This window comes from Pelophylax lessonae (assembly GCF_965119305.1).
Source record: "Pelophylax lessonae genome assembly, chromosome: 3".
Taxonomy (NCBI): domain Eukaryota; kingdom Metazoa; phylum Chordata; class Amphibia; order Anura; family Ranidae; genus Pelophylax; species Pelophylax lessonae.
Window position 1 is genome coordinate 16142069 of NC_138770.1, and position 26913 is coordinate 16168981.

Sequence of the window (26913 nt, forward strand, 5' to 3'; positions counted from 1 at the left end):
GGGTCTTATGGGGGAGGAACGAGGGCGGGGCTACCCAAACGTATGCTGCGATGGACATCTGTCAGGAAAGCACATTATGGCCACTAGATGGAACTGACCATTATAGGAAATCCAAATTCACCATGACTGGGGGAATGGGGGGTCACATTTCATTAACACATTTATAACAACCAGATCTGTAAGTGTTTGTGAAATCTTCCCGCACAAAATATACTCAGGTAAGGACTCCATTTTTATTTTTTTCCTGCTATCAATGGCCAACATGGGACAACACTTCTTCCATGTCTTTGGTGATCTCTGATCTTCTTATGAAGTGTTTCTTACATGATGAAGATCAGCCATGGAGTATATCTGAGGTGTATATCAGGGTGTGCTTCTTCCCCACATGTCCACCAACATTCATATAGAAGACATTTCCCGCACTCAAGGCACTAATACACCTCCAGGGTTGTGTGGGATGCCTGATGTACAGAAGACAGGACTTCAGTGAGGAACAATTCCCTCACTCAGGACAGGAATACGGCTTCTCACCAGTGTGCAATCTCTGATGCATGGAAAGATTGGCCTTCTGTGAAAAACATTTCCCGCACTCAGGACAGGAATACGGCTTCTCACCAGTGTGCGATCTCTGATGTGTGGAAAGATGGGACTTCCGTGAAAAACATTTGCCGCACTCAGGACAGAAATGCGGCTTCTCACCAGTGTGAGATCTCTGATGTCTGGAAAGATGGGACATCCGTGAAAAACATTTCCCGCACTCTGGACAGAAATGCGGCTTCTCACCAGTGTGAGATCTCTGATGTCTGGAAAGATGGGACTTATTTGCAAAACATTTCCCGCACTCAGGACAGCAATACGGCTTCTCACCAGTGTGCGACCTCTGATGTGTGGAAAGATTTGACTTGCATGAAAAACATAGCCCGCACTCAGGACAGGAATACGGCTTCTCACCCGTGTGAGATCTCTGATGTCTGGAAATCTGTGACTTCTCTGAAAAACATTTTCCGCACTCAGGACAGGAATGTGGCTTCTCACCAGTGTGCGATCTCTGATGTGTGGAAAGATGGTCCTTCCGTGAAAAACATTTCCCACACTTAGGACAGCAATACGGCTTCTCACCAGTGTGCAATCTCTGATGTGTGGAAAGAGAGGACTTCTCTGAAAAACATATATAGCAGTGGGTAGAGGGGAGAGAGCAGAAGTCAGGAGTATGTAATGTAAAACAGAGTATATAGTGCAGGGTCAGGACTCATAATATTTGTGTTCAGTAATCAGTTGCAGAGGTCCCACACCGCTGCCTCCCATCTCCTGGGACTGCACTCAGTGACTTGGGTGTGAGACTATACAGACATATCCCTCCACCCGGCACAGCCAGCAAATAACAGAGCAAGTAACCCTGAGAGAATAGTTCTGTCAGAGATCTTGGTAGACCCGGGCATGGGGCAGAAGAACCAAGGTACATACCCCAGGTGTCTAGGTCAAGCAACGTCTATGATAAATATCAACATTTTTCTGCCAGCTGAACCCCGAAATCTCCATAAATCCAGTCTAGAGACATAAATTGTGTCTGCAGCACAGAGAAGGAAGATTATCCGAGAGAAATACAGGAATACAGGACGGGGAACACAGCTCAGGAAAGTGACCCGGGGATTAAAGGCTGATATCACCCAGTCCCCGCCCTACTCTGGACCAATCAGTGAGCAGTATGGGTTAAGGAATGTATTTAGTGTTAATGACCCACCTGTGCTGATCTCTGTAGGAGTGTCCTCCTCTATAAATGTCCCCGTTATTCCATCCTCCTCCATAGACTGCTGATCATCCCTCACATACGTCTCTTCTTCTTCTGCTTTAACCTCAAATTCTATATCGATTGGATCTCCACTCTAAACCAAGAAAATGAGAGAGAATATCATCTGGAAGAAATAAGCTTTATTATTGTGATATTATCTATATACAGTGGGTACGGAAAGTATTCAGACCCCCTTAAATTTTTCACTCTTTGTTATATTGCAGCCATTTGCTAAAATCATTTAGGTTCATTCTTCTTCCTCATGAATGTACACATAGCACCCCACACTGACAGAAAAACACAGAATTGTTGACATTGTTGCAGATTTATTAAAAAAGAAAAACTGAAATATCACATGGTCCTAAGTATTCAGACCCTTTGCTGTGACACTCATATATTTAACTCAGGTGCTTTCCATTTCTTCTGATCATCCTTGAGATGGTTCTACACCTTCATTTGAGTCCAGCTGTGTTTGATTATACTGATTGGACTTGATTAGGAAAGCCACACACCTGTCTATATAAGACCTTCCAGATCACAATGCACGTCAGAGCAAATGAGAATCATGAGGTCAAAAGGAACTGCCTGAAGAGCTCAGAGACAGAATTGTGGCAAGGCACAGATCTGGCCAAGGTTACAAAAAGATTTCTGCTGCACTTAAGGTTCCTAAGAGCACAGTGGCCTCCATAATCCTCAAATGGAAGACGTTTGGGACGACCAGAACCCTTCCTAGAGCTGGCCGTCCGGCCAAACTGAGCTATCGGGGGAGAAGAGCCTTGGTGAGAGAGGTAAAGAAGAACCCAAAGATCACTGTGGCTGAGCTCCAGTCAGGAGATGGGAGAAAGTTGTAGAAAGTCAACCATCACTGCAGCCCTCCACCAGTCGGGGCTTTATGGCAGAGTGGCCCGACGGAAGCCTCTCCTCAGTGTAAGACACATGAAAGCCCGCATGGAGTTTGCTAAAAAACACCTGAAGGACTCCAAGATGGTGATAAATAAGATTCTCTGGTCTGATGAGACCAAAATAGAACTTTTTGGCCTTAATTCTAAGCGGTATGTGTGGAGAAAACTAGGCACTGCTCATCACCTGTCGAATACAGTCCCAACAGCGAAGCATGGTGGTGGCAGCATCATGCCGTGGGGGTGTTTTTCAGCTGCAGGGACAGGACGACTGGTTGCAATCGAGGGAAAGATGAATGCGGCCAAGTACAGGGATATCCTGGACAAAAACCTTCTCCAGAGTGCTCTGGACCTCAGACTGGGCCGAAGGTTTACCTTCCAACAAGACAATGACCCTAAGCACACAGCTAAAATAACGAAGGAGTGGCTTCACAACAACTCCGTGACTGTTCTTGAATGGCCCAGCCAGAGCCCTGACTTAAACCCAATTCAGCATCTCTGGAGAGACCTAAAAATGGCTGTCTACCAACGTTTACCATCCACCCTGACAGAACTGGAGAGGATCTGCAAGGAGGAATGGCAGAGGATCCCCAAATCCAGGTGTGAAAGACTTGTTGCATCTTTCCCAAAAAGACTCCTGGCTGTATTAGATCAAAAGGGGGCTTCTACTAAATACTGAGCAAAGGGTCTGAATACTTAGGACCATGTGATATTTCAGTTTTTCTTTTTTAATAAATCCTGCAACAATGTCAACAATTCTGTGTTTTTCTGTCAGTATGGGGTGCTATGTGTACATTCATGAGGAAGAAGAATGGCTGCAATATAACAAAGAGTGAAAAATTTAAGGGGGTCTGAATACTTTCCGTACATATCCCCTGTATATATATATAAATTCTGTTATTTTGCAAATTCTTTAATAAAACCTATTGAACATTTAAAAAAAAAAAACACATCCTCTCCAGAAGTCCATGTTCTAGATGCTCCAATCCACCAACCTTGTAACATTGAGGGATGGTGTGACCTTCCTGTGTGGAATCCCGGGAATACAGAGGACGGGGACATCTCTCTGGTGGGTTTCTGTAGCTGGATGACTCCTCCATGGTGTCCTGGTACAGATCTTTGCGTTCCTTTAGAAACTCTGACTGCTCCATCACCCCATCCTCATCATCCTCCTCTTTTATCTCTTCTTTAACCTCAACTTTAGAATCTCTCAGGTTTCCACTCTGAATATATAATAAAAATGACATCAATGGTAACAATGCAGATAATGTACAGATCCTAATGATACTATCAGTGATTGTTCCTCATCTACCTGATGATGGTGAGGGATGGTGTGACCTTCCTGTGTGGAATCCCGGGAATACAGAGGACGGGGACATCTCTCTGGTGGGTTCCCATTACTGGATCCATCTGTAGGAAACACACACACTGACTGAATACATTGTTTCTATGTGTTTATCAGATGATGGGGGATCTAGGTGGATCCTCCGTACTGCTCTCTCCTTTACAATAAAGTCTCCTCTTACCCGGTGATGTGAGGGGCGGCTGATTCTCCATCATGACGTCCTTCCCAGCACCGCTCACCTCTCCTGATGATCTCTCTGGTGACTTCTCAAATCTTCTTTTTATCTCTCTATTCTATCAGGGAGGGAGGTGGAGGCAATGTGATGGTCATATGATCTCCAGACTTCACAGGAGGAAAACTCTAGATTTGAACACAAATGGTAAAATCAAATGACATTCCCAGAATCCTCCTCACCTCACTGGCCAGGTCTCTTTTTATTTAAACCCCACTTCATGCTGAGGTTTCTGATATTACATACAATGCAGGTCCAACAGCCCTACTTTGAAAGTAAGGAGGCCTGGGGTTCAGCCCACATCCTAAGAGCATCAGAAATTAAGGAGTCGGATAGCGGGATATTGGAGGGAGGAGCTGTGAGGTCAGTGTGATGTCATAGGAATCTCTGATTCTGATTGGAGGGACATTGGGAGGAGGAGCTGTGTGGTCATAGCAGTGGGGGAATTACCAGGGTTGCAGCAGTCACACTTGCAAAGGAATCCTGCAGTTCCGCCACTGTAGGGGGGCCCACCGCTGCTCGGTAGATAGTACACTGGTCATTAACATGCACTCTCACAGGCACACACAGTCAGTGTCCATCCTCTCTGCCCGCCCATTGAGTTCAGTAGGGTAGGGAGATACAATGTTGGGAGAGTGAAAAAGAAAATCAGCTGACCCGGGCTGGGCCAGTAGAGTGAAGGGGAGGAGCTCTTCACCGTGTGAGGAGACCCCATGATGGGATAGGAGTTACTGGAGACACAGGAAGAAAGCCGAAGATACACTGGGACCTAGCAAGGAGGAGGGACCGAGTGATCTGTAAGGGAGTAACACTGATCCCATCCCTCAATATCAGCACTGCCACTGATTCCCACCCCCCCCCCCACACACACACACACTAGCACTACCGCTGCCACTGATCCCCCTCCCCCACACCAGCACATTTGCTGCCACTGAATTCATCCCCCCCACCAGTGCTATCACTCATCCCATTCCATCCCCCCCAACCTCCACCCTTACCACTGATCCCATGCCCCCTCACCACTGCCACTCATCCCATCCTCCTACCATCACTGCTCCCATCTCCCCCTCACTGCTGCCACTCATCCCACCCCCCACGACCACCGCTGCCACTGATCCCATCCCATTCTTCCCCAACCACCACCACTTAGCTCATTCCATCCCATCCCCCCCACCACCTCTGCCACTCATTCCATCCCCCACAGCTGCCACTTATCCCATCCTCTCCACCTTTGCTGCCTCTAATCCCATCCCACCACCACTGCCACTTATCCCATTCCATCACCCCCTCCACCACAGCTGCCAATCATCCCATCCCCCCACCACCACCGCTGCCACTGATCCCATCCCCACCCAACCACCACTGCTGCCACTGATCCCATCCCCCCACAACCACCACTGCCACTCATCCCAGGGGCGTCACTTAAGGGGGTCGCAATTGCAATGGCCCATGTGTTTCCCCTGTACACCTGGATAAAAGGGGGGGGGGGCGGTATATAGAGGAACAAATATCCTCCATTTTTCTCCTGCAGCTGCTAAAAGCCAAGTTCTCCTCCTCTCCCTTCCATAAGCATTCAGCGGCTGCAGGAGCAAAATGGAGGGGATTTGTTCGTCTATGTGTCACCCCCGCTGCCCTCCTATCCAGGTCCTGCTGCCCTCCAGCCCCAGGATAAGTGGGAAGGGCCCAGGCCGGGGTTCAGGGGGTCCCTTCGTGTTTTCATGCACTGGAGCCCTGAAGGTTCTAGTTACGCCTCTAAGTCATAGGATTCTCTGACCCTGATAGGAGGGACATTGGGAGGAGAAGCTGTGGGGGCGCTGTGTGAGGTTTCTGCACACAAAACGGAATTTTTGTAAAATCTTACCTGTAAAATTCCTTTCTCTGAGTCCTCCGACAGTCGCCGCCTCTTCATATTCGTCACTATTGGGTTATTGACCTTTGCTCCGTAGGAGTAGCTAGGCAACAGAATATGTTAATATCAAAGCTTTTTGCATATCCCACCCCTAGGGGGTGGTCCCCTCAGTCAATACCCTCCTGCATTCCCACCTCAGTTTCAGTAGCATAGCAGTAGAGTACATAAACAAAACCCCAAAAGAGGGGCGGGGGCGGCGACTGTCGGAGGACTCAGAGAAAGGAATTTTACAGGTAAGATTTTACAAAAATTCAGTTTTCTCTTACGTCCTCCGACAGTCGCCGCCTCTTCATATTCGTCACTATTGGGGACGTCCCAAAGCAGTGTAGACATGAGGGGTGGGAAAAAACGCAGCCGCGTCTAAGGCAACGCAGTACCCACATCAGAAAAAAAGGAACCTTACCAAAGGAAGGAAACCAACTGGGCAACAGGAAAAAACTTGCTCAACAGGAGCAACAACCCAGGAAGAACAAGTAACCTAGGGATAAAAACATCCCAACAGCCAAGGACCCAAAAATAAGGGACCCTAAGGCACTGCCGCACTAAGAACCTTGCGGCCAAAGGAAGCATCTGCCGATGCCTGAACATCCACTTTGTAGAATTTTGAGAAGGTGTGAACGGACGACCAAGTCGCCGCCTTACACACCTGGGCCACAGAAGCCCGATGATGACAGGCCCAAGATGTAATCAGAGATCTGGTAGAGTGCGCCTTCACAGGCATGGGGGGAACTTTCCCCTTCAAAGCATAGGCCTGTTCAATGGTCTGTCTGATCCATTTGGCGATGGTAGAAGCCGACGCCGCCATGCCCTTCCGAGGTCCCTCAGGAAGGACAAATAGAGAATCTTGCGAAAGGATTCAGTCGATGACAGGTAAACCCTGATCACCCGAACAACATCCAAGGAATGCAAGGCCACCTCCTTTGGATGTTTAGGCTTCGCGCAAAGCGAAGGCAAGACAATGTCCTCATTAAGGTGAAATTCCGAAATCCTTTTCGGAAGAAAAGACGGGTTAGGTCGCAAGACCACCTTATCCAAGTGAACCACCAAATACGGAGACCTGCAAGACAAAGCTGCCAGCTCTGACACTCTGCGAGCCGAAGTGATCGCCACCAAAAAGGCAACCTTCTTGGACAACATAGACAACGAGATCTCCCTGATCTTTTCAAAAGGAGCATGTTGCAACACGGACAGAACAAGGTTCAAGTCCCATGGAGGTAAGGGCTCCCTCCTAGGAGGGACCAGATGTCGCACCCCTTGAACAAAGGTGCTAACCAAAGAATTCGACGCCACAGGGCGTTGAAAAAGAACGGCCAGCGCAGAAATCTGACCCTTAAATCGTGGCCAACGCCAAACGCTGGTCCACGCCCATTTGAAGGAAAGCCAACACTCTTGATACCGAGTATGAGCGAGGGGAATACCCCCTGGACTCACACCAGGCAAAATACGCCTTCCAAGTACGGTAGTAAACCTTCCCCGAAGAGGTCTTTCTAGCCTTGATCAAAGTGTGAATGACCTCAGGGGAGAGACCCCTATCCTTCAGGACCTCGGTTTCAACAGCCAGGCCGTCAAAGCCAGCGACTGTAAAGCAGGATGGAATATCGGCCCTTGAGACAGGAGATCTTCTCGAAGAGGCAGACGCCACGGAGCGTCAACCGCCAGATTCACGAGATCTGCGTACCAAGACCGGCGAGGCCAGTCTGGCGCCACCAGAATCACCATGTGCGGTTCCGAGGCCAACCTGCGAAGGAACCTGGACAGCAGCTGAATCGGTGGAAAGGCATACATCAGACGATACTGATGCCAGGGAGCCACTAACGCGTCTGACGCGTCTGCCCGAAGATCGCGCGTCCTTGCCACGAACCTTTCCACCTTGTTGTTTAGACGAGACGCGAACAGGTCCACATCTGGTGAACCCCACCTCGCGCACAACATCTGGAAGACATCCGGGTGAAGGGACCATTCCCCCTGGTCCAGGGTCTGGCGACTCAGATAATCCGCCTGCCAGTTCTCCACCCCCGGAATGTGAACCGCCGTTATCGCCGGGACGTGCGTCTCGGCCCAAGACAGAATGTCGGCCACTTCCCGAGCCGCTCGGGCACTCCTGGTGCCCCCTTGGTGGTTGATGTAGGCCACCGCTGTGGCATTGTCTGTCTGCACCCGAACCGGACAGCCCTGCAGCCTGTCCATCCAACGTCGAAGGCAGAGATTTATCGCTCGCAACTCCAGAATGTTGATCGGAAGGGAGGATTCCTCCTCCGACCAAGTTCCCTGGGCGGACAGAATGCCCAGAACACCACCCCAGCCCGACAGGCTGGCATCCGTGGTGATCACCGTCCACGAGAAAGGGCGAAAAGACTTGCCCCCCCGACACCGCCGGGGACTGTAGCCACCACAGAAGGTCCCTTCTGGTGCGATGGCTTAATGAAATCTGGAGATCCAGAGATTGCGGTCGCCCGTCCCACCTGGACAGAATCTCCGCTTGGAGATCCCGCGTGTGAAACTGGGCGAAGGGAATCGCCTCGAAAGCCGAGACCATCAATCCCAGACACCTCATACACGTCCGGAGGGACGAGCACTGAACGTCCCTGAGGGACCTGACTTCTTCCTGAAGCGACCTGAGCTTGTCGTCCGGCAGGAAGACCTTCGCCTGAACAGAGTCCAGGATCATTCCCAGGTAGGGAAGACGAACCGACGGACATAGCGTCGATTTTGGAAAATTTATCGTCCATCCAAACTTCTGTAGAGTCTGCATCGTGATGGACAGGTCGTTCACCAGACCCTGACTGGTCGCAGACCGAACCAGAATAGAGATGCCCTGGGCTCTCAACAAGGCCAGAACCGGTGCAAGCACCTTGGTGAACACCCGCGGAGCCGAAGCAAGACCAAAGGGTAACGCCACGAACTGGTAGTGATCCTCCGCAATGGCGAATCGAAGGTACCTCTGGTGACCCTCAAAAATGGGGATATGAAGATACGCATCCTTCAGATCGATGGACGCCATGAATTCCCCCTGGAACCAGGGCAGCCACCACTGAACGCAGAGATTCCATGCGGAACTTGCGAACCCGCACAAAGCGGTTCAGAGCTTTCAAGTCCAGAATTGGACGTACCTTGCCCTCCTTTCTGGGCACAGTGAACAGATTGGAATAGAAACCCCGAAATCTGTCCCGATGAGGCACCGGAACCACCACTCCCTGAGCCCGCAGGTCCCGCCCCGCCAGGTGCAGATCCCGCAAGCGCTCCGGAGACAGCTGAAGATTCGAGGGAAAAAATCTGCTCGCCGGCCGAGAGAGAAACTCGATCTTGTATCCAGATCGAACGATTTCCTGAACCCACCTGTCCCGAACGCGGGCCAGCCAGGGTTGAAGAAAACCGAGCAATCGTCCCCCCACCCCAGAACTGGGTGAGGGCGCCCCTTCAGGCCGCATTGTTATGAGCAGCGGACCCGGACTGGCCGGACTTCTGCTTACCTGTCCACGGTTTCTTCTGGGAGCCTTGGCCTTTGAAGGGCTTGCCCTTATAGTACGACCGAAAGGCACGAAAGGACCCCTGAGAGGGTCTAAATGAGGAAGTCTTCTTACCACGAACAACTTTAGACTTGTAAGTCTGGGGCAAGAGCGTGCTCTTACCCCCGGAAATTCCCTTTATCAGAGTATCCAAAGATTCGCCAAAAAGGCGAGATCCCGCATAGGGTAAATTAGCTAAAGTCTTGCGAGACGCTTGGTCAACAGACCAACATTTTAGCCATATCAGACGGCGTGTCAACACCGCCACACTTTGGACGCGCGCAGTCAAAGGGACTAAATCCAAGTCCGCATCACACAAATACATGACACCCTGATGAATTTGATCCACCATAGCCAACGTTGTCGGCGGGGCAGAGTCAGCCACCAGGATGCTCCTGAGCATCTGCGTCCAATCCGCGACAGCCTGGGCTGCCATAAGGGAAGCAAAAATAGGTTTCAGCATTGAACCAGTAACCGTATAAGTATGGCGGGCAAGAGACTCTAATCTCCTGTCCGTGGGGTCCCGGAACACCGGGGTATCCTCCGCTGGAATCGCAGTAGACTTATTCAAAACTGCCACTGCGTGATCCACCTGAGGCGGCACACACCAACGCTCATCAGTAGCGGGCGTAAAGGGATAACGCAGCTTGAACCTACTCGGCACAGCGAAAGGCTTCTTTAAATTGCGCCATTGTTCATCAACAGCGCGCTGAAACTCTGCAGAGCAAGGAAAAACCTGCTATGTTTTGCGTTTCCTCTGCGTCCCATAAGAGGACAGTAAAGCAGGAGGACATGGTTCATCCTGCAAATGCTTTCCTGAGAATCCATACCCCAGTAGGTGTAGGAAAAAAAGGAGTACTGCCCCTTTAAGATCGCGGCGAGCGTAGCCCATCGCACCCACTGAACACACCGACCCCCACAGGGATAAGAATACTAGGCAAGGAATACAGGAATATGGAAAGGTAAAACCTGGAGAGAGCACACAGGCTGCTGCACCGATCGCTGTCCTCAGAGCAAAAGGAAGTGATGCAAGACTGACCGCCCCTATAAAGCCTATGTAAGGCTACACAAACATGGCCGCTGGCTGAGGACTCCACAGGCAGATATAGAACAGCGCTGACATGTGGCCTGAGCGATCGCCGCCAAAATGGCGGCGTTTGGCGCCAAAACGCCGCTCTTACCACACAGGACCAGCCACCATAAGCTGGCTGTAAAAAAATGGCGGACCGCAGCAGCGGTCGCCGCACAGTATGCCCAAAACATGTCACACAAGCATGTCTCACACAGCATACAGCATGTATCACAGAAAACACAGCCTGTCACACAGAGCAGAGCAGGAGAGCCCCCCCCCCCTTGCAGCCCACAGAAAGGCAGCTATACTGACAGGGAGCTCAACATTTTTCACAGACATGCAGGGTCCCACAGTCCCAGACTGACACCCAAAACAGACAGGTCCCCACACAGAATACACTTACCATCCGGATTGCGTGGGGAGCCCGCACAAGCGATCAAACCGCTGCACTAAGGACAGGGAGAATCGCAGCCAGGACGCAGTGGAACTGCGGTGCGAAACCGCAAATGGCGTCCGGTGAGGTAGCCACCTCACCGCAGCATCCCTGCAGCGAACAGGGATGGGTCATTCATATATGCCAGGGAAACCTGAGCTGAACGCTCGATGGCAGGCTGGGAAGCCGCTGGCCCTGAACCCCGGATAACCAGGGAGGCCAGCCCGAGACCCAGCTCCGCACGATCATCTTCATCCGAAGAAACTAAACTAGTGCTGAAAAATAACAGCTAAGTAAAGAAAGAGAAAACACTCGAAATAAAATCGAAAAGAGAATAGAGGCTGAGGCTGAAAGCCCCAGCACAGGATCAGCCTGCTAACTCCTAAGCTAGGCAATAGAAACTGAGGTAGGAATGCAGGAAGCAGGAGGGTATTGACTGAGGGGACCACCCCCTAGGGGTGGGATATGCAAAAAGCTTTGATATTAACATATTCTGTTGCCTAGCTACTCCTACGGAGCAAAGGTCAATAACCCAATAGTGACGAATATGAAGAGGCGGCGACTGTCGGAGGACGTAAGAGAAAGAATCATTTCTCCCGGGTGCGTCCCACCTCTTCTAAAATTAAAGATGAACTTTGTCTGTGTGCTTTTTCAGGACTCATCATATTCCTGTGATCTCCGTGTACTCCGGAGAGTTCCGGAGACTTTACTGATCACATTTTAGGATGAATATCTGAGACTGGGATCGTTATGAAAAAAAAATATTTACGATACTTACTGCAAATTACATTTTTTTCTCTTACTTCTTATTTGAATCCTAAAAATTAAAGACATACATATTCCAATCCTCCCTAAATACACCCCCCCCCCCACTAATAAAAGTAGTATAATTCATTTGTCAGGAGTGTGTTGTTGTCAGGGCTGGGCTTCTGCTATTAAAGAGGTTGTAAACCGAAAAAAAAAAAAAATGTTCCTTTCCATCCTGAAAGAGAAAGACATAATGAGCTAGTATGCATCGCATACTAGCTCATTATCAAATACTTACCTTAGAACGAGCCCCCTGCGTGCCGCTCGCTTACCTCTATGACGGGCGACATGTCCAGTCGCCCTTCTTCCGGGATCGTGGCATTCGGCCATCTGATTGGCCGTAGCCGCGGTGACGTCACTCCCGCGCGCGGGAGCCGACGGTCACAGCACGGGGCTCTGAAGGAACGGCACGAGCGGCCGTTCCTTCAGAGCGCATGCACCAGTGACGTCACTGGCTGCATGTAAGGTAAATATCTCCTAAACGGTACATGTTTAGGAGATATTTACAGTACCTATAGGTAAGCCTTATTATAGGCTTACCTATAGGTAAAAGTGTCAGAGGAGGGTTTACTTCCTCTTTAATAGCAGCTCTCTACTCAGTGCACAGAGGCTGCTCAGCTGTCGGGTAATTACCAGCCACTCATTGTTTCCACAGTGACTCACCTGGTTACCATTACCTGCCTCATTAGTCCAGCCTACAGCCAGCCCCTTTTTGCTATTTAAACTGCCTTGCTCATTTCCTCCGTGCCTCTGCCTGGTCAACATATCCAGTATGGCTTTGCTGTGTTCCTGTTACTACTTGCCCTGGCTGACGTCTCTTCTGATCACTAATCCTGATTTTTGGCTTCTGATATTGCCGATTTCTGATCCTGGCTTGTCTGATTACCTGCTCTGGCTTCCAAACCCTGGCTTCTGTTTTTGACTACGTTCCTGTTCTGTGTTGTTTTTGCTATTACATTAAAGGTGTGATTTTAACTGCATTTTCTGTCTCTGCCTGGTTTATGGTTCCTGACAGTTGTGCTCTTGCTCCTCATTCCAGCATCCTGGTTTTGGCTGTGATGCATTCTTTGTTTGTCTATCTGCAAAGTGACTGATGTGGTCAGTCTCTGGGTGGAGACCAAACCTGATTGAAGCCAGTCAAGCCCGCAGTCTCATGCTTGTTATATTGCAATTGTAACACGTTCTCCAAGCTCTCTGTTTGTCTGCCCTGCTCTGCTGTTTGAATTCCCTTGTTGAAAGCCTTGGTTCGGATATCGACTACTTTCTGAACTCTGCCTGCCTTTTGACTACAGATCTGACCCTGACTATTCTGAACCTTGCCTGCCTTGTAACTGGACTGTCATTGAACCACTCTACGTGTCTGCCAAACGTAAGTACCTGGTTGCTGTGCTCAGTTTGTTCCTGCCCTGGTGTGGTGGCCAGGCACCATAGCATTGTGTTTAAGTCCTTGGGGCAACTGAGTACTGGAAGGCCTGCTTGCCTTATGGAAAAGGAGGCTGCTATAGGCGCAGAACACAGAAGCCAGCTATAGTGTCTGACCAGCTGTGTTAAGGGTAAGCATGACATTGTTAGTATAGGTGTAGTAATTCTACAATAGACTGATGAGGTGAGAAGGTCATCATTGGTGGAAAAGGTGACATCTCCAAAATGAAGGAAATGTTTGAGCCCTGTAAGTGGGGCAATGCTATGACCCTGAAGGGGTACATCGACGTTACCACACTATATATGGCTGGGGAGCGCACGTCTTTCTATAAGTGGGTTCTTTATTTAAGTGGGCGCACTTCAGCTCTGCACTTCAGCGATTGCACAAAGCGAGAATACACAGCAAACTACTTTGAAAAGCACCAAACTGACTGCAGGTGACCTTGTTTCCCCATTCCGCTCTCCTTCCTCTCTGCATTAAGCGCTTTCAACCAATCCTTTTCACAGTTGTGTCCTCACTCCTTAATCTCTCTTTCCCTCACCCCTCTTCTCCACCCCACAGCCTGTATATATCACCCTCACTTCTGTCCTCTCCCTATTACAGCACTCACCCAACTCCTGCTAATTCTAAACCCACATGCTAATAAAACCTCCAGAACCCTGAGGCACGTCCCTTCATATAAATTGCAATCCCATATTACCTCCCTCACCCTTCTGCTTCTCCCAACCTCTAGAGATTAAACCCCAAACCCTGGGCCTCCATCCCTTAACTGTTCCCAAAACTCCCATCACCCCATGCCCTCTGGCAAGAGCAGCAACCCACACAATTTAGTTTCTAACCCTCTTCTTCCCAAAACCAGCCTCCCCTTCTCTTGTGCTCTTCGGAACGCCTGCTCTGTCTGTAACAAAGTAGCTTCTGTCCATGACCTCTTTATCACTAACTACTTGCTGTTACTGAAACCTGGCTTCATGAATCCAACACTGCTGCTCGTTACGCTGAGCGCTCCGGGCCCCCTGCTGTCTTCGGAGCGCTCACAGCGTATGCCCCCAGGCAGCGCTCCAGCGTCTCGGCGTGTGCGTCCCCGCTCTCTAGGGCGCACGCGTGCCTGGGACTCTTAGATTCAAAGGGCCAGTGCACCAGTGATTGGTGCCTGGCCCAAAGTGGTTATTAAGGGTTAAGGTTTGTGAGAGGCAGTGCTGACTTAATTAGGCTTCACCTGTGCACTGCCCATAAATACCTTCTCCTCCCACAGCTTCCTGCCGGATCTTTGTGCCTGGTGCCTCTGAGAAAGCGTTCCCTACTGTGTTAGTTTGCTTTGCCTGTTGCCGAACCCGTTGCTACCGACTACTCGCACTCGCCTTTGAACCTTTGCGGCCTGCCCTGACCTCTGCTACGTCCGACTACGCTCTTGCCTACTCCCTGTGTACCACGCCATATCAGCTGCCAGAGAGGTCGAGTTGTTACTAGGGGACACGACCTGGTAGTTACTGCCGCAGCAAATCCATCCCGCTTTGCGGCGGGCTCTGGTGAAGACCAGTAACTGCTTAGAACCGGTCCTCTAGTACTACAACCCGCGCCATCGCCTCTCTGGTCCAGAGGATCCACTACCAGTCCTCCCGGTTCATGACAGTAAGATCCGGCCATGGATCCCGCTGATGTTCCCCTGCCAAGCCTAGCGGACCTCACCACCATTGTGGCCCAGCAGGGTCAACAGCTGGCCCAGTTGACCGCTAGGTTGCAGCAGCTCCTGCCTTCTCAGCAACAGCCAGCCCCTCCACCTGCAGTTGCCACCGGTTCCAGAATCCGTTTGTCCCTACCAGACAAATATGAGGGAGATCCAAAGCAGTGCCGTGGGTTCCTGTCGCAGTGCTCTCTCCACCTTGAGCTACTGTCCGACCAGTTTCCTTCTGAGCGAGCCAAGGTAGCCTTTATTCTCAGTTTGCTGTCCGGGAAGGCCCTGGCCTGGGCTACACCACTATGGGACCACGCAGATCCTGCCACCGCTTCCGTCCAGAGCTTCTGCCTAGAGTTCTGGAATGTTTTTGAGGAGCCTGCCCGGGTTACCTCCGCAGAGACTGCCTTACTAAACTTGACCCAAGGAGGTTCTTCCGTGGGTGACTATGCCATTCAGTTCCGCACCCTGGCCTCTGAGCTGAACTGGAACAATGAAGCCCTTTGCGCCACCTTCAAGAAGGGACTTAACAGTGAGATAAAGGACGTTCTGGCTGCACGTGAGCTTCCATCCACTCTTAGTGACCTCATTTTGCTGGCCACTAGGATAGACAAGCGTTTCGCCGAAAGACAAGAGGAACTCCTCCTTGAAAAGGAAAAAGCTCGTCCGGCTCCCGTTTTTCTGCGTCCACCTCAACCCGCTACTGGGCCTCCCGCCGTGGAAGCCATGCAGGTGGATCGGTCACGCCTGACTCCGCAAGAACGAGCCCGCCGCAGAGACGAGAAACTGTGTCTGTACTGTGCCAGTACCGAGCACTTCCTTAGAGATTGTCCTCTCCGTCCACCGCGTTCGGGAAACGCTCGCACCTAGTAAACGTGGGAGAGGTGTTGCTAGTTGTGGATTCTTCCTCTCCACGTCCCATCATACCCGTGCAGTTGATCATCTCTTCCAAGTCCTCTTTCTCCACAGCCGCATTCTTGGATTCCGGTTCAGCTGGCAACTTCATTCACGCCTCCTTGGTTGACAAGTACCGTATTCCAGTAATCCGTCTACCCAAGCCGTTTTTCATCTCTACTGTTAACGGTGAGAGACTCTCTGCCACCGTGCAGTTCCGTACCCAGCCTCTGCAGATGGACATCGGAATATTTCATACCAAGACTTTAGAGTTTTGTCCTTCCCTTCTGTTCCTCCGAACTCCTCCTGGGTCTGCCGTGGCTTCAACGTCATAGTCCTGTCCTGAATTGGTCCACCGGTGAGATCCTGCGTTGGGGTTCCTCCTGTTCTGACCGCTGTCTCAAGCCTGCTCTGGTCAAACAGGCAAGTTTCTCCGCCTCCTGGGCTGCCCAAGCCATACCATTCCTTTGCGGATGTCTTCTGCAAGAAACAAGCTGAGGTTCTTCCTCCTCACCGACCCTCTGATTGCCTGATCGACCTGATACCCGGGTCTACTCCACCTCGGGGCAGAATTTATCCTCTCTCACCTCCTGAGACTCTTGCCATGTCCGACTATATACGTGAGAACCTACAGAGAGGATTCATAAGAAAATCTTCTTCTCCTGCAGGGGCCGGTTTTTTTCTTCGTGACAAAAAAAGATGGCTCCCTCCGCCCCTGCATTGACTACAGAGGTCCTTAATAAAATTACCATCAAGAACCTTTACCCTCTGCCTCTAATCTCTGAGCTATTTGATCGTCTCCGAGGGGCAAAGATCTTCACTAAATTGGACCTTCGAGGGGCCTATAATCTGATCCGTATCCGTGAGGGAGACGAATGGAAGACCGCCTTTAACACAAGGGACGGCCATTTTGAGTATTTGGTGATGCCCTTCGGCCTTTGCAACGCCCCTGCTGTCTTCCAGGAATTTGTCAATGATATTTTCAGGGACTTACTTTACACCTGCGTGGTCGTATACCTGGATGATATCCTCATCTTTTCCTCCAATTTGGACCAACACCGGGTCCATGTGCGACAAGTTCTTACTCGGTCTTAGGAGAAATCGCCTGTACGCTAAACTTGAAAAATGCCTTTTTCAACGGACCTCCCTGCCTTTCCTGGGATACATGATCTCAGCCCAAGGACTTCAAATGGACCCAGCCAAGCTCTCGACGGTTCTGGATTGGCCACGCCCCTCTGGTCTCCAAGCCATACAAAGATTTCTGGGCTTTACGAATTACTACAGGCAATTTATCCCTCACTATTCCACTCTGGTAGCTCCTATCGTGGCTCTCACAAGAAAAGGAGCTAACCCCAAATCATGGCCTTCCCAAACCAAGGAAGCCTTCCAGTCCCTGAAATCCGCCTTTGCCTCCGCACCCGTTATCTCCAGACCAGATTCCACCAAGCGTTTCTCTCTTGAAGTGGATGCCTCTCGGTGGGAGCCGGAGCTGTCCTCACCCAGAAGTCTTCCAGGGGCAAGACTTCAACTTGTGGCTTCTTTTCTAAAACATTCTCTCCCGTAGAGAGAAATTACTCCATTGGGGACAGGGAACTGCTGGCTATTAAATTGGCACTGGAGGAATGGAGACATTTACTAGAGGGCGCCACACATCCTGTGTACATCTTCACGGACCACAAGAACCTGGCTTATCTCCAGTCTGCTCAGAGATTAAATCCCCGTCAGGCTCGTTGGTCTCTGTTCTTCGCCCGCTTTAATTTTGAGATCCATTTCCGGCCGGCTTGTAAGAACATTAGGGCAGATGCTCTGTCTCGCTCCTCTGATGTGGTGGGCGACGAGTTAACACCTCAATATATTATCCCTCCAGAACGCCTTATTACTGTTGCTCCCGTGGACCTGCGCCTTCTTCCTCCTGGCAAATCCTATGTACCTCCAAGTCAGCGGTTGCAAATTCTCAAGTGGGGCTACGCCTCCCCTTTTGCCCGTCATCCAGGGGTGCTAAAATCTCTCCAACTAATCTCCCAAAGGTACTGGTGGCCTTCTCTGGAGAAAGAGGTCTCGGTCTTCGTCCAGGCCTGTATGATTTGCGCCTGGGATAAATCGCCTTGCCAGAAACCAGCGGGCCTCCTCTTGCCTCTACCTGTTCCTGAAGTTCCCTGGTCTCACATCGCTATGGACTTTATTACAGATCTTCCCTCCTCCCATGGCAAGTCCGTTATTTGGGTCGTGGTGGATCGCTTCTCCAAGATGGCTCACTTTGTACCCCTGCCCAGTCTACCCTCTGCACCCATGTTGGCCAAACAATTTTTCCAACACATCTTCCGTCTCCATGGCCTTCCCAAACATATTGTCTCGGATCGTGGGGTACAATTCGTCTCCAAATTCTGGAGGGCTCTATGTGCTCAGCTCGGGATCAAATTGGACTTTTCTTCTTCGTACCATCCTCAGTCTAACGGCCAAGTAGAACGGGTGAACCAAATTTTGGGTGACTGAGTCACTTTGTATCCTCACGCCATGACGACTGGGCTGATCTACTTCCCTGGGCGGAGTTCTCCTATAACTACAAACAATCCTCTGCTTCTAACAAGTCTCCTTTCTTTGTAGTTTTTGGCCGTCATCCTCTTCCACCTCTGCCGCAGTCTCCCACTCCTTCTTCTGTACCTGGCGTTGACAGTCTTGTACAGGACTTTTCCTCCATCTGGCGAGAAACCCACGCTGCTCTCCTCAAGGCTTCCGCCCGTATGAAGGTTCAAGAGACGCAGATCTCCTCCGGAAATTCGCCCGGGTGACAAGGTGTGGCTCTCCTCTAGGTACATCCGATTTAGGGTCCCAAGTTACAAGTTGGGTCCTCGTTTCTTGGGACCCTATAAAATCAAGAGTCGTATCAAATCAAGTTTCTTATCAGCTCCATCTTACTCCCTCCCTCCGAATCCATAACTCCTTCCATGTCTCCCTTCTTAAACCTGCTGTCTTTAACCGTTTTTCTCCCAAGCTTGTTTCTCCCACCCCTGTCGCCGGTACCTCCGATATATTCTCTGTCAAGGAGATCTTGGCGACCAAGATCTCCCGGGGGAAAAGATTTTTTTTGGTCGACTGGGAGGGCTACGGTCCTGAGGAGAGGTCATGGGAGCCGGAGGAGAACATCCTGGACCGCAGCCTCATCCTCAAGTTTTTCGGTATCAAAAAGAGAGGGAGACCAAAGGGGGGGGGGGGTACTGTTACGCTGAGCGCTTCGGGCCCCCTGCTGGCCTCGGAGCGCTCACAGCGTATGCCCCCAGGCAGCGCTCCAGAGTCTCGGCGTGTGCGTCCCCGCTCTCTAGGGCGCACACGCGCCGGGACTCTTAGATTCAAAGGGCCAGTGCACCAGTGATTGGTGCCTGGCCCAAAGTGGTCATTAAGGGTTAAGGTATGTGAGAGGCAGTGCTGACTTAATTAGGCTTCACCTGTGCACTGCCCATAAATACCTTCTCCTCCCACAGCTTCCTACTATATCTTTGTGCCTTGTGCCTCTGAGAAAGCGTTCCCTACTGTGTTAGTTTGCTTTGCCTGTTGCCGAACCCGTTGCTACCGACTACTCGCCTTTGAACCTTTGCCGCCTGCCCTGACCTCTGCTACGTCCTACAGCTGCCAGAGAGGTCGAGTTGTTACTAGGGGACACGACCTGGTAGTTACCGCCGCAGCAAATCCATCCCGCTTTGCGGCGGGCTCTGGTGAAGACCAGTAACTGCTTAGAACCAGTCCTCTATTACAACCCGCGCCATCGCCTCTCTGGTCCAGAGGATCCACTACCAGTCCTGCCGGTTCGTGACACTGCTCCTGCTTCCCTCTCCCATGATGGACTTCACTGGACTCACTATCCCAGACCCTGTGGATGGAAGGGAGGTGGAGTGGGAATCCTTCTAGCCCTACATAGCATCTTTCAGGTATTTCACCCACCTGCCTCTCTGTCACTCTCCTCATTTGAGGCACATTGTATTTATCGATTTTCCCCAGTTTCTTTTAGAAGTGCTGTGATCTATCTGCCTCCTGGACCCGTATCATTCTTTCTTGATGACTGGCTACCCTACTTTCTCTCTTCTGAAATTCCCAAAATTATTCTCGGTGACTTCAATATCACTGTTAAAACTAACACTCCTGCTACTTCTAAACTTCTCAGTCTAACCTCCTATTTTGACCTGAAGCAATAGATTCATGCTTCCACTTTGATGCCAACACCCTTGACTATGTATTCTCCTACCTATGCACTCTGTGCAAGCTCTCCAACAATCCTTTTTCTCTCTCTGATCACCACAATATTAGTTTCATAATCTCCCAGACTTTCACCTCCTCTCCCTCCAGCCACCTAATAATTACCCATAGAAACCTTCGCCACCTAAACCACCTGAACCCTTCTCTTCCCTGCTACTGACCAAATCTATGTCAAAATCTCACCCATGTCATGCCACAATCTAACCACTTCTGTCTACAATAGATCTCTGTCCTCCACCCTGGATGAGCTCGCCCCCCTCAGTAGACAGATTTAGGCCCCGACCCCTACAACCGTGGCAAACAGATGACACCAGAAGTCTCAAAAAACATCTCTTGAGCGCCTCAGGTGTAAGACTTCAACCAATATAAATCTGCCCTCCAAAAATACAATTCCTGTCCCCTTACTGCCAAGCAGACCTATTTTATCACTATCATTAATAACTTATCATCCTGTCCATGTCAACCCTCCTCCACCTTCAACTCCTACTTCGTCCTCCACTGCCTTCATCCACTAACTGATCCACTGCCCAGGAGATCGCCAATCACTCCAAAGATAAGATTGATATAATTCATGATGAGATCTCCGCTGTACAGATATCACTCCATATTCACAGACACAATCAACTCTGCTACTATACACAAGGTTGCTAAACTTTTTTCAACACCCACCTAACCACCTGCTCCCAGTACCCTTGCAAATACTGCGGTCACCCTCTGACTCTATCCTACACTTTTTATCCAACATCTTCAATCACTCCCTCTCTTCTGGCATCACTCGCATACTTAAAAAAGACCTTCATTGGCCCCCACCAATCTTAACAACCTATACCCCATCTCTTTGCTCCCCTTTTCCTCCAAACTTCCTGAATGTCTAGTCTACAACCAACTGAGCGCCAATTTCACTGACAATCTTCTTGATCCCTTTTAATCAGGATTTCATCCTCAACACTCCACAGAAACTGCTCTTCTTAAACTCCCAAATCATCTGCTAACTGCCAAATTCAATGGACACTATTCTGTACTCCTACTTCTGGACCTCTCTGCTGCCTTTGACACAGTAGACCACCCCCTCCTTCTTAAAAAAACTCCAATTCTTTGGTCTCCGTGACTGTACTGTACTCTTTGCTAGTTCTCATCCTACCTATCCCACCACACCTTCAGAGTCACAACTTTACTTCGTCCTCTCCTCTTCCTTTCTCCATCGGGGTCCCACAAGGTTCTGTTCTTGGACCACCCCTGTTCTCCATCTAAACCTCTTGCCTGGGTGAGCTCATAGCCTCCATGCCTTTCAATACCATTTCTACACTGATAACACCCAAATCTTTGTCTCTACCCCTCAGCTCACTCCATCAGTCTCCTCACATATAACTAATTTACTAACGGACATACAGTGGGTACGGAAAGTATTCAGACCCCCTTAAATTTTTCACTCTTTGTTATATTGCAGCCATTTGCTAAAATCATTTAAGTTCATTCTTCTTCCTCATGAATGTACACATAGCACCCCATACTGACAGAAAAACACAGAATTGTTGACATTGTTGCAGATTTATTAAAAAAGAAAAACTGAAATATCACATGGTCCTAAGTATTCAGACCCTTTGCTGTGACACTCATATATTTAACTCAGGTGCTTTCCATTTCTTCTGATCATCCTTGAGATGGTTCTACACCTTCATTTGAGTCCAGCTGTGTTTGATTATACTGATTGGACTTGATTAGGAAAGCCACACACCTGTCTATATAAGACCTTCCAGATCACAATGCATGTCAGAGCAAATGAGAATCATGAGGTCAAAGGAACTGCCTGAAGAGCTCAGAGACAGAATTGTGGCAAGGCACAGATCTGGCCAAGGTTACAAAAAGATTTCTGCTGCACTTAAGGTTCCTAAGAGCACAGTGGCCTCCATAATCCTCAAATGGAAGACGTTTGGGACGACCAGAACCCTTCCTAGAGCTGGCCGTCCGGCCAAACTGAGCTATCGGGGGAGAAGAGCCTTGGTGAGAGAGGTAAAGAAGAACCCAAAGATCACTGTGGCTGTGCTCCAGAGATGCAGTCAGGAGATGGGAGAAAGTTGTAGAAAGTCAACCATCACTGCAGCCCTCCACCAGTCGGGGCTTTATGGCAGAGTGGACCGACGGAAGCCTCTCCTCAGTGTAAGACACATGAAAGCCCGCATGGAGTTTGCTAAAAAACACCAGAAGGACTCCAAGATGGTGAGAAATAAGATTCTCTGGTCTGATGAGACCAAAATAGAACTTTTTGGCCTTAATTCTAAGCGGTATGTGTGGAGAAAACCAGGCACTGCTCATCACCTGTCCAATACAGTCCCAACAGTGAAGCATGGTGGTGGCAGCATCATGCTGTGGGGGTGTTTTTCAGCCGCAGGGACAGGACGACTGGTTGCAATCGAGGGAAAGATGAATGCGGCCAAGTACAGGGATATCCTGGACAAAAACCTTCTCCAGAGTGCTCTGGACCTCAGACTGGGCCGAAGGTTTACCTTCCAACAAGACAATGACCCTAAGCACACAGCTAAAATAAAGAAGGAGTGGCTTCACAACAACTCCGTGACTGTTCTTGAATGGCCCAGCCAGAGCCCTGACTTAAACCCAATTGAGCATCTCTGGAGAGACCTAAAAATGGCTGTCCACCAACGTTTACCATCACACCTGACAGAACTGGAGAGGATCTGCAAGGAGGAATGGCAGAGGATCCCCAAATCCAGGTGTGAAAGACTTGTTGCATCTTTCCCAAAAAGACTCCTGGCTGTATTAGATCAAAAGGGGGCTTCTACTAAATACTGAGCAAAGGGTCTGAATACTTAGGACCATGTGATATTTCAGTTTTTCTTTTTTAATAAATCTGCAACAATGTCAACAATTCTGTGTTTTTCTGTCAGTATGGGGTGCTATGTGTACATTCATGAGGAAGAAGAATGAACCTAAATGATTTTAGCAAATGGCTGCAATATAACAAAGAGTGAAAAATTTAAGGGGGTCTGAATACTTTCCGTACCCACTGTATAAACATGGATGTCACATAACTTCCTCAAACTCAATCTATTCAAAACTGAGCTCATAATATTTCCTCCCCCATGTGCCCATGACTTCTGTGTCAAAATCAACTTCTCAACTATCCACTCGTCCCCGCATTTCATGGTGCTAGGTGTAATCCTAGACTCTGAACTATCCTTTCGGCCCCACATCCAATCACTGTCCAAAGCTTGCCTCCTCAACATCTCCAAAATACCCCCCTTTCTAACCAATGACACCATAAAGCTCCTAGTTCCCTCCCAGATCATCTCTTGCCTCAACTATTGCAACTTCCTCCTCATTAGATTACCTTTACATGGGTTACCACCCCACTTAAGTCCATCATGAATGCTGCTGCCAGGGTTATCCACCTTACCAACCACTCAGCATCTGCTACTCTGCCAATCCCTCCACTGGTTTCTATTCAGTGTCCTCCACCCCTCTCTACCAATCCCTCCACTGGTTTCTATTCAGTGTCCTCCACCCCTCTCTGCCAAACCCTACACTGGTTTCTATTTAGTGTCCTCCACCCCTCTCTGCCAATCCCTCCACTGGTTTCTATTCAGTGTCCTCCACCCCTCTCTGCCAAACCCTCCACTGGCCTCCATTCAGTGTCCCCCAAAGCCATCCACAACTCAGCTCTCAGTTACATCACTAACCTAGTCTCACAATACCAACCAAAACATTCTCTTTGTTCCTCCCAAGACCTCCTGCTCTCTAGCTCCCTCGTTACCTCCTCCCATGCTTGACTCCAGGGATTCTCCTGAGCCTCTCCCATCTTCTGGAACTCCCTATCCCAATTTGTCTTTCTATCTCCTACTCTGTACACTTTTAGATAATCCTTCTCTTCAGAGAAGCCTTTCCTGCCCCACCTAACTGGAGTTTTATTTTCTCCATCAGCTCATCTCCCGCAGTAATTGTCTTTTGTATCCTTTGACCCTCCCTCTTAGATTGTAAGCTCTAATGAGCATTGTAACTGTACTGTCTGCAGTCACGTTGTGCAAACTGTTGGCACAATACAGGGGCGTAACTACAGGGGTTGCAACCGAGCCCCATGCTCCACCTGGATAGGAGGGGTGGTGGGGGCAGCAAGTAGAGAAATCACTGTCCTCCTTTTTCCTGGAAGAGATTGGTTCCTCTGTATGCTGCCCCCGCCACTCCTCCTATCCAGATCACCTGTGTTCTGCTGTCTCTGGGCCCCTGTGTGCTCCCCCCCCCCACTGTGCTCCCTTCCCTCTCCTGCCAGCTGCTGCAGGGGATGTGTCACAATAGAGAACCAGGAAGGGGTCGGTAAATATGTATTTACCAGCTCCTTCCTTTTCTGAATGGAGTCATAGTCAGTGACATTGTAAAAAAGTAAAATAAAATGATAAAAAAAATAATACTTTTAAAGTACCAAAAAATAAAAACTACTGACACCAATGGGGGAACTTCCAGGATCACAAAGGTCACACTTGCGACCGGGCCCTGGCATTCCACCACTGTGGGAAGGGCCCCAAGATGGCAGGAAAGGGGCCCACTGCAGAACTTGTGAAAGGGTCCCGCTGCGGGACTGTAATAAAGGGCCCCAGGATCAGTGGGAAGAGCCCTAGGCTTGAAGGGAAGCACCAGGAGTTTCTAGCACCAGGGCCCTGGCACAATATAAATTCTGTATAATAATAATATATGTGTGTATCGTCATCTGCTGGTGATAAAAGACGTCACAGTGACTATGGAGAAAGAAGATGGACATGACAGGGGGGGGGGTTACTGGGTGTAAATAAAAAATAAGATCTTATTACCTCCTCTGCTGCCACTCCCAGCGATGTCTCCACTCCTCCCCACTCACCTCTCACCCGGAAATTCTTTTATATACCTGACATCACTTCCTGTCCGTAGTTGACATCACTTCCTGTCCATACCTGACATCACTTCCTGCCTTCCATAGAGACTTCCTGTCTGGGTAGAAATGAGATCACCACTCTGTGGAGCTCAGAGGAACTGCAGCCCCGAGAAACGTCTCATAGTGGGAACATGTTCTTGTGCTGTGTGTGTATGTACTGTATATCCTTATAGATGGGTCAACTCCAGTGTTGCCAACCCCCTGGAGGGAAATTTACTGGCAGAACGTCCAAAATTTACGGACGGCACACATTTTTTAATGGCAGTGCAAAAATGTACATAAACAGGCTGTTTTCAGTGCTAAACCGTGCAAATATCAATACTTAAACTATAAACATGTAGATAATGCTATTAGCAATGTGTTTAGGTTAAACAAAAGTCAAAAACCATATTTCTCCATTTACATGAAGGTCAGATTAATATAACCCAGCCAGCACAGCGTTCCCCCATATATCAGAGTGTGCAGGATTTCCCTTACAGTGTAACTCTGACATAAAGAGGAATGCTGCAGATCTTGATTTAAGGGGGAACTCTGATTTAAGTGGGTGCTCTGGTGACCAGAAACCACCTTATATCAGAGTCCACTGCATTCCCCTTTACATCAGAATTCCCTTTTACATCAGGGTCTGCAGAGTTCCCCCTTCACACTGTAAGGGGAGAATCCTACAGACTCTGATATAGAGAGGAATATCAAGAACTCTGATGGGGGGGGGGGAACTCTGGTGACCAGAGACCACCTTCCACAGATTAATTACACTAAGGTAAGGGGGGGGATTCCCTGCTATAAGGGGGAAACCTTTATATCATTTCCCCCTTACATTATTGTATTCACCTAGCCCTTACATCAGTGACCCCCCCCCCCTTAGACTGGCCTGGCAGCGCTGTCACTTACCTGAGGGTGGTCAGAGGCTGCGGAAATGATACGGGAGGTGGTCAGATGCTGTGGACATCATACAGGATGGAGCTGGTTAGAGGCTGCGAACATGATACCGGAGGAGGTCAGAGACTGCGGACACCCCCCATTCCCCCCCAACAGTAGTGTCCTAATCTGCCCCCCTTCACCCTCCACATCAGTGTCCACCTCTGCCACCTTTTACATCACCCTCCCACAGCAGAGTCCTCCTCTGCCCACCTTCATATACCCTCTACAGCACTGTCCTTCTGTGCCCCCTTCAGCCCCCATAGTACTGTCCTTCTGTCCCCATAGTACTTTCCTTCTGTGTCCCCTTCAGCCCCCATAGTACTGTCCTTCTGTGTCCCCTTCTGTCCCCATAGTACTTTCCTTCTGTGCCCCCTTCAGCCCCCATAGTACTGTCCTTCTGTCCCCATAGTACTTTCCTTCTGTGTCCCCTTCAGCCCCCATAGTACTGTCCTTCTGTGTCCCCTTCTGTCCCCATAGTACTTTCCTTCTGTGTCCCCTTCAGCCCCCATCGTACTGTCCTTCTGTGCCCCCTTCAGCCCCCATAGTACTGTCCTTCTGTGTCCCCTTCAGCCCCCATAGTACTGTCCTTCTGTGTCCCCTTCAGCCCCCATAGTACTGTCCTTCTGTGTCCTCTTCAGCCCCCATAGTACTGTCCTTCTGTGTCCTCTTCAGCCCCCATAGTACTGTCCTTCTGTGTCCTCTTCAGCCCCCATAATACTGTCCTTCTGTCCCCATAGTACTTTCCTTCTGTGTCCCCTTCAGCCCCCATAGTACTGTCCTTCTGTGTCCCCTTCTGTCCCCATAGTACTTTCCTTCTGTGCCCCCTTCAGCCCCCATAGTACTGT

At 49.7% G+C, this 26913-nt stretch overlaps 2 protein-coding genes across 2 annotated transcripts in view; both read right to left on the reverse strand.

The window, feature by feature from the left end:
• The window catches only part of LOC309550230 (uncharacterized protein), a gene marked incomplete at its 5' end in the record, with an annotated part of 1091635 nt that overhangs the window by 984913 nt on the left and 79809 nt on the right, over positions 1-26913 (reverse strand). The window lies entirely within an intron of this gene.
• On the reverse strand, positions 503-4980 carry LOC309548759 (uncharacterized protein; the record flags this gene model as incomplete). Its single annotated transcript, XM_082248708.1, has 2 exons — positions 503-1158; positions 4923-4980. 2 exons carry the CDS (start codon positions 4978-4980, stop codon positions 503-505), a joined length of 714 nt encoding a protein of 237 aa, XP_082104834.1.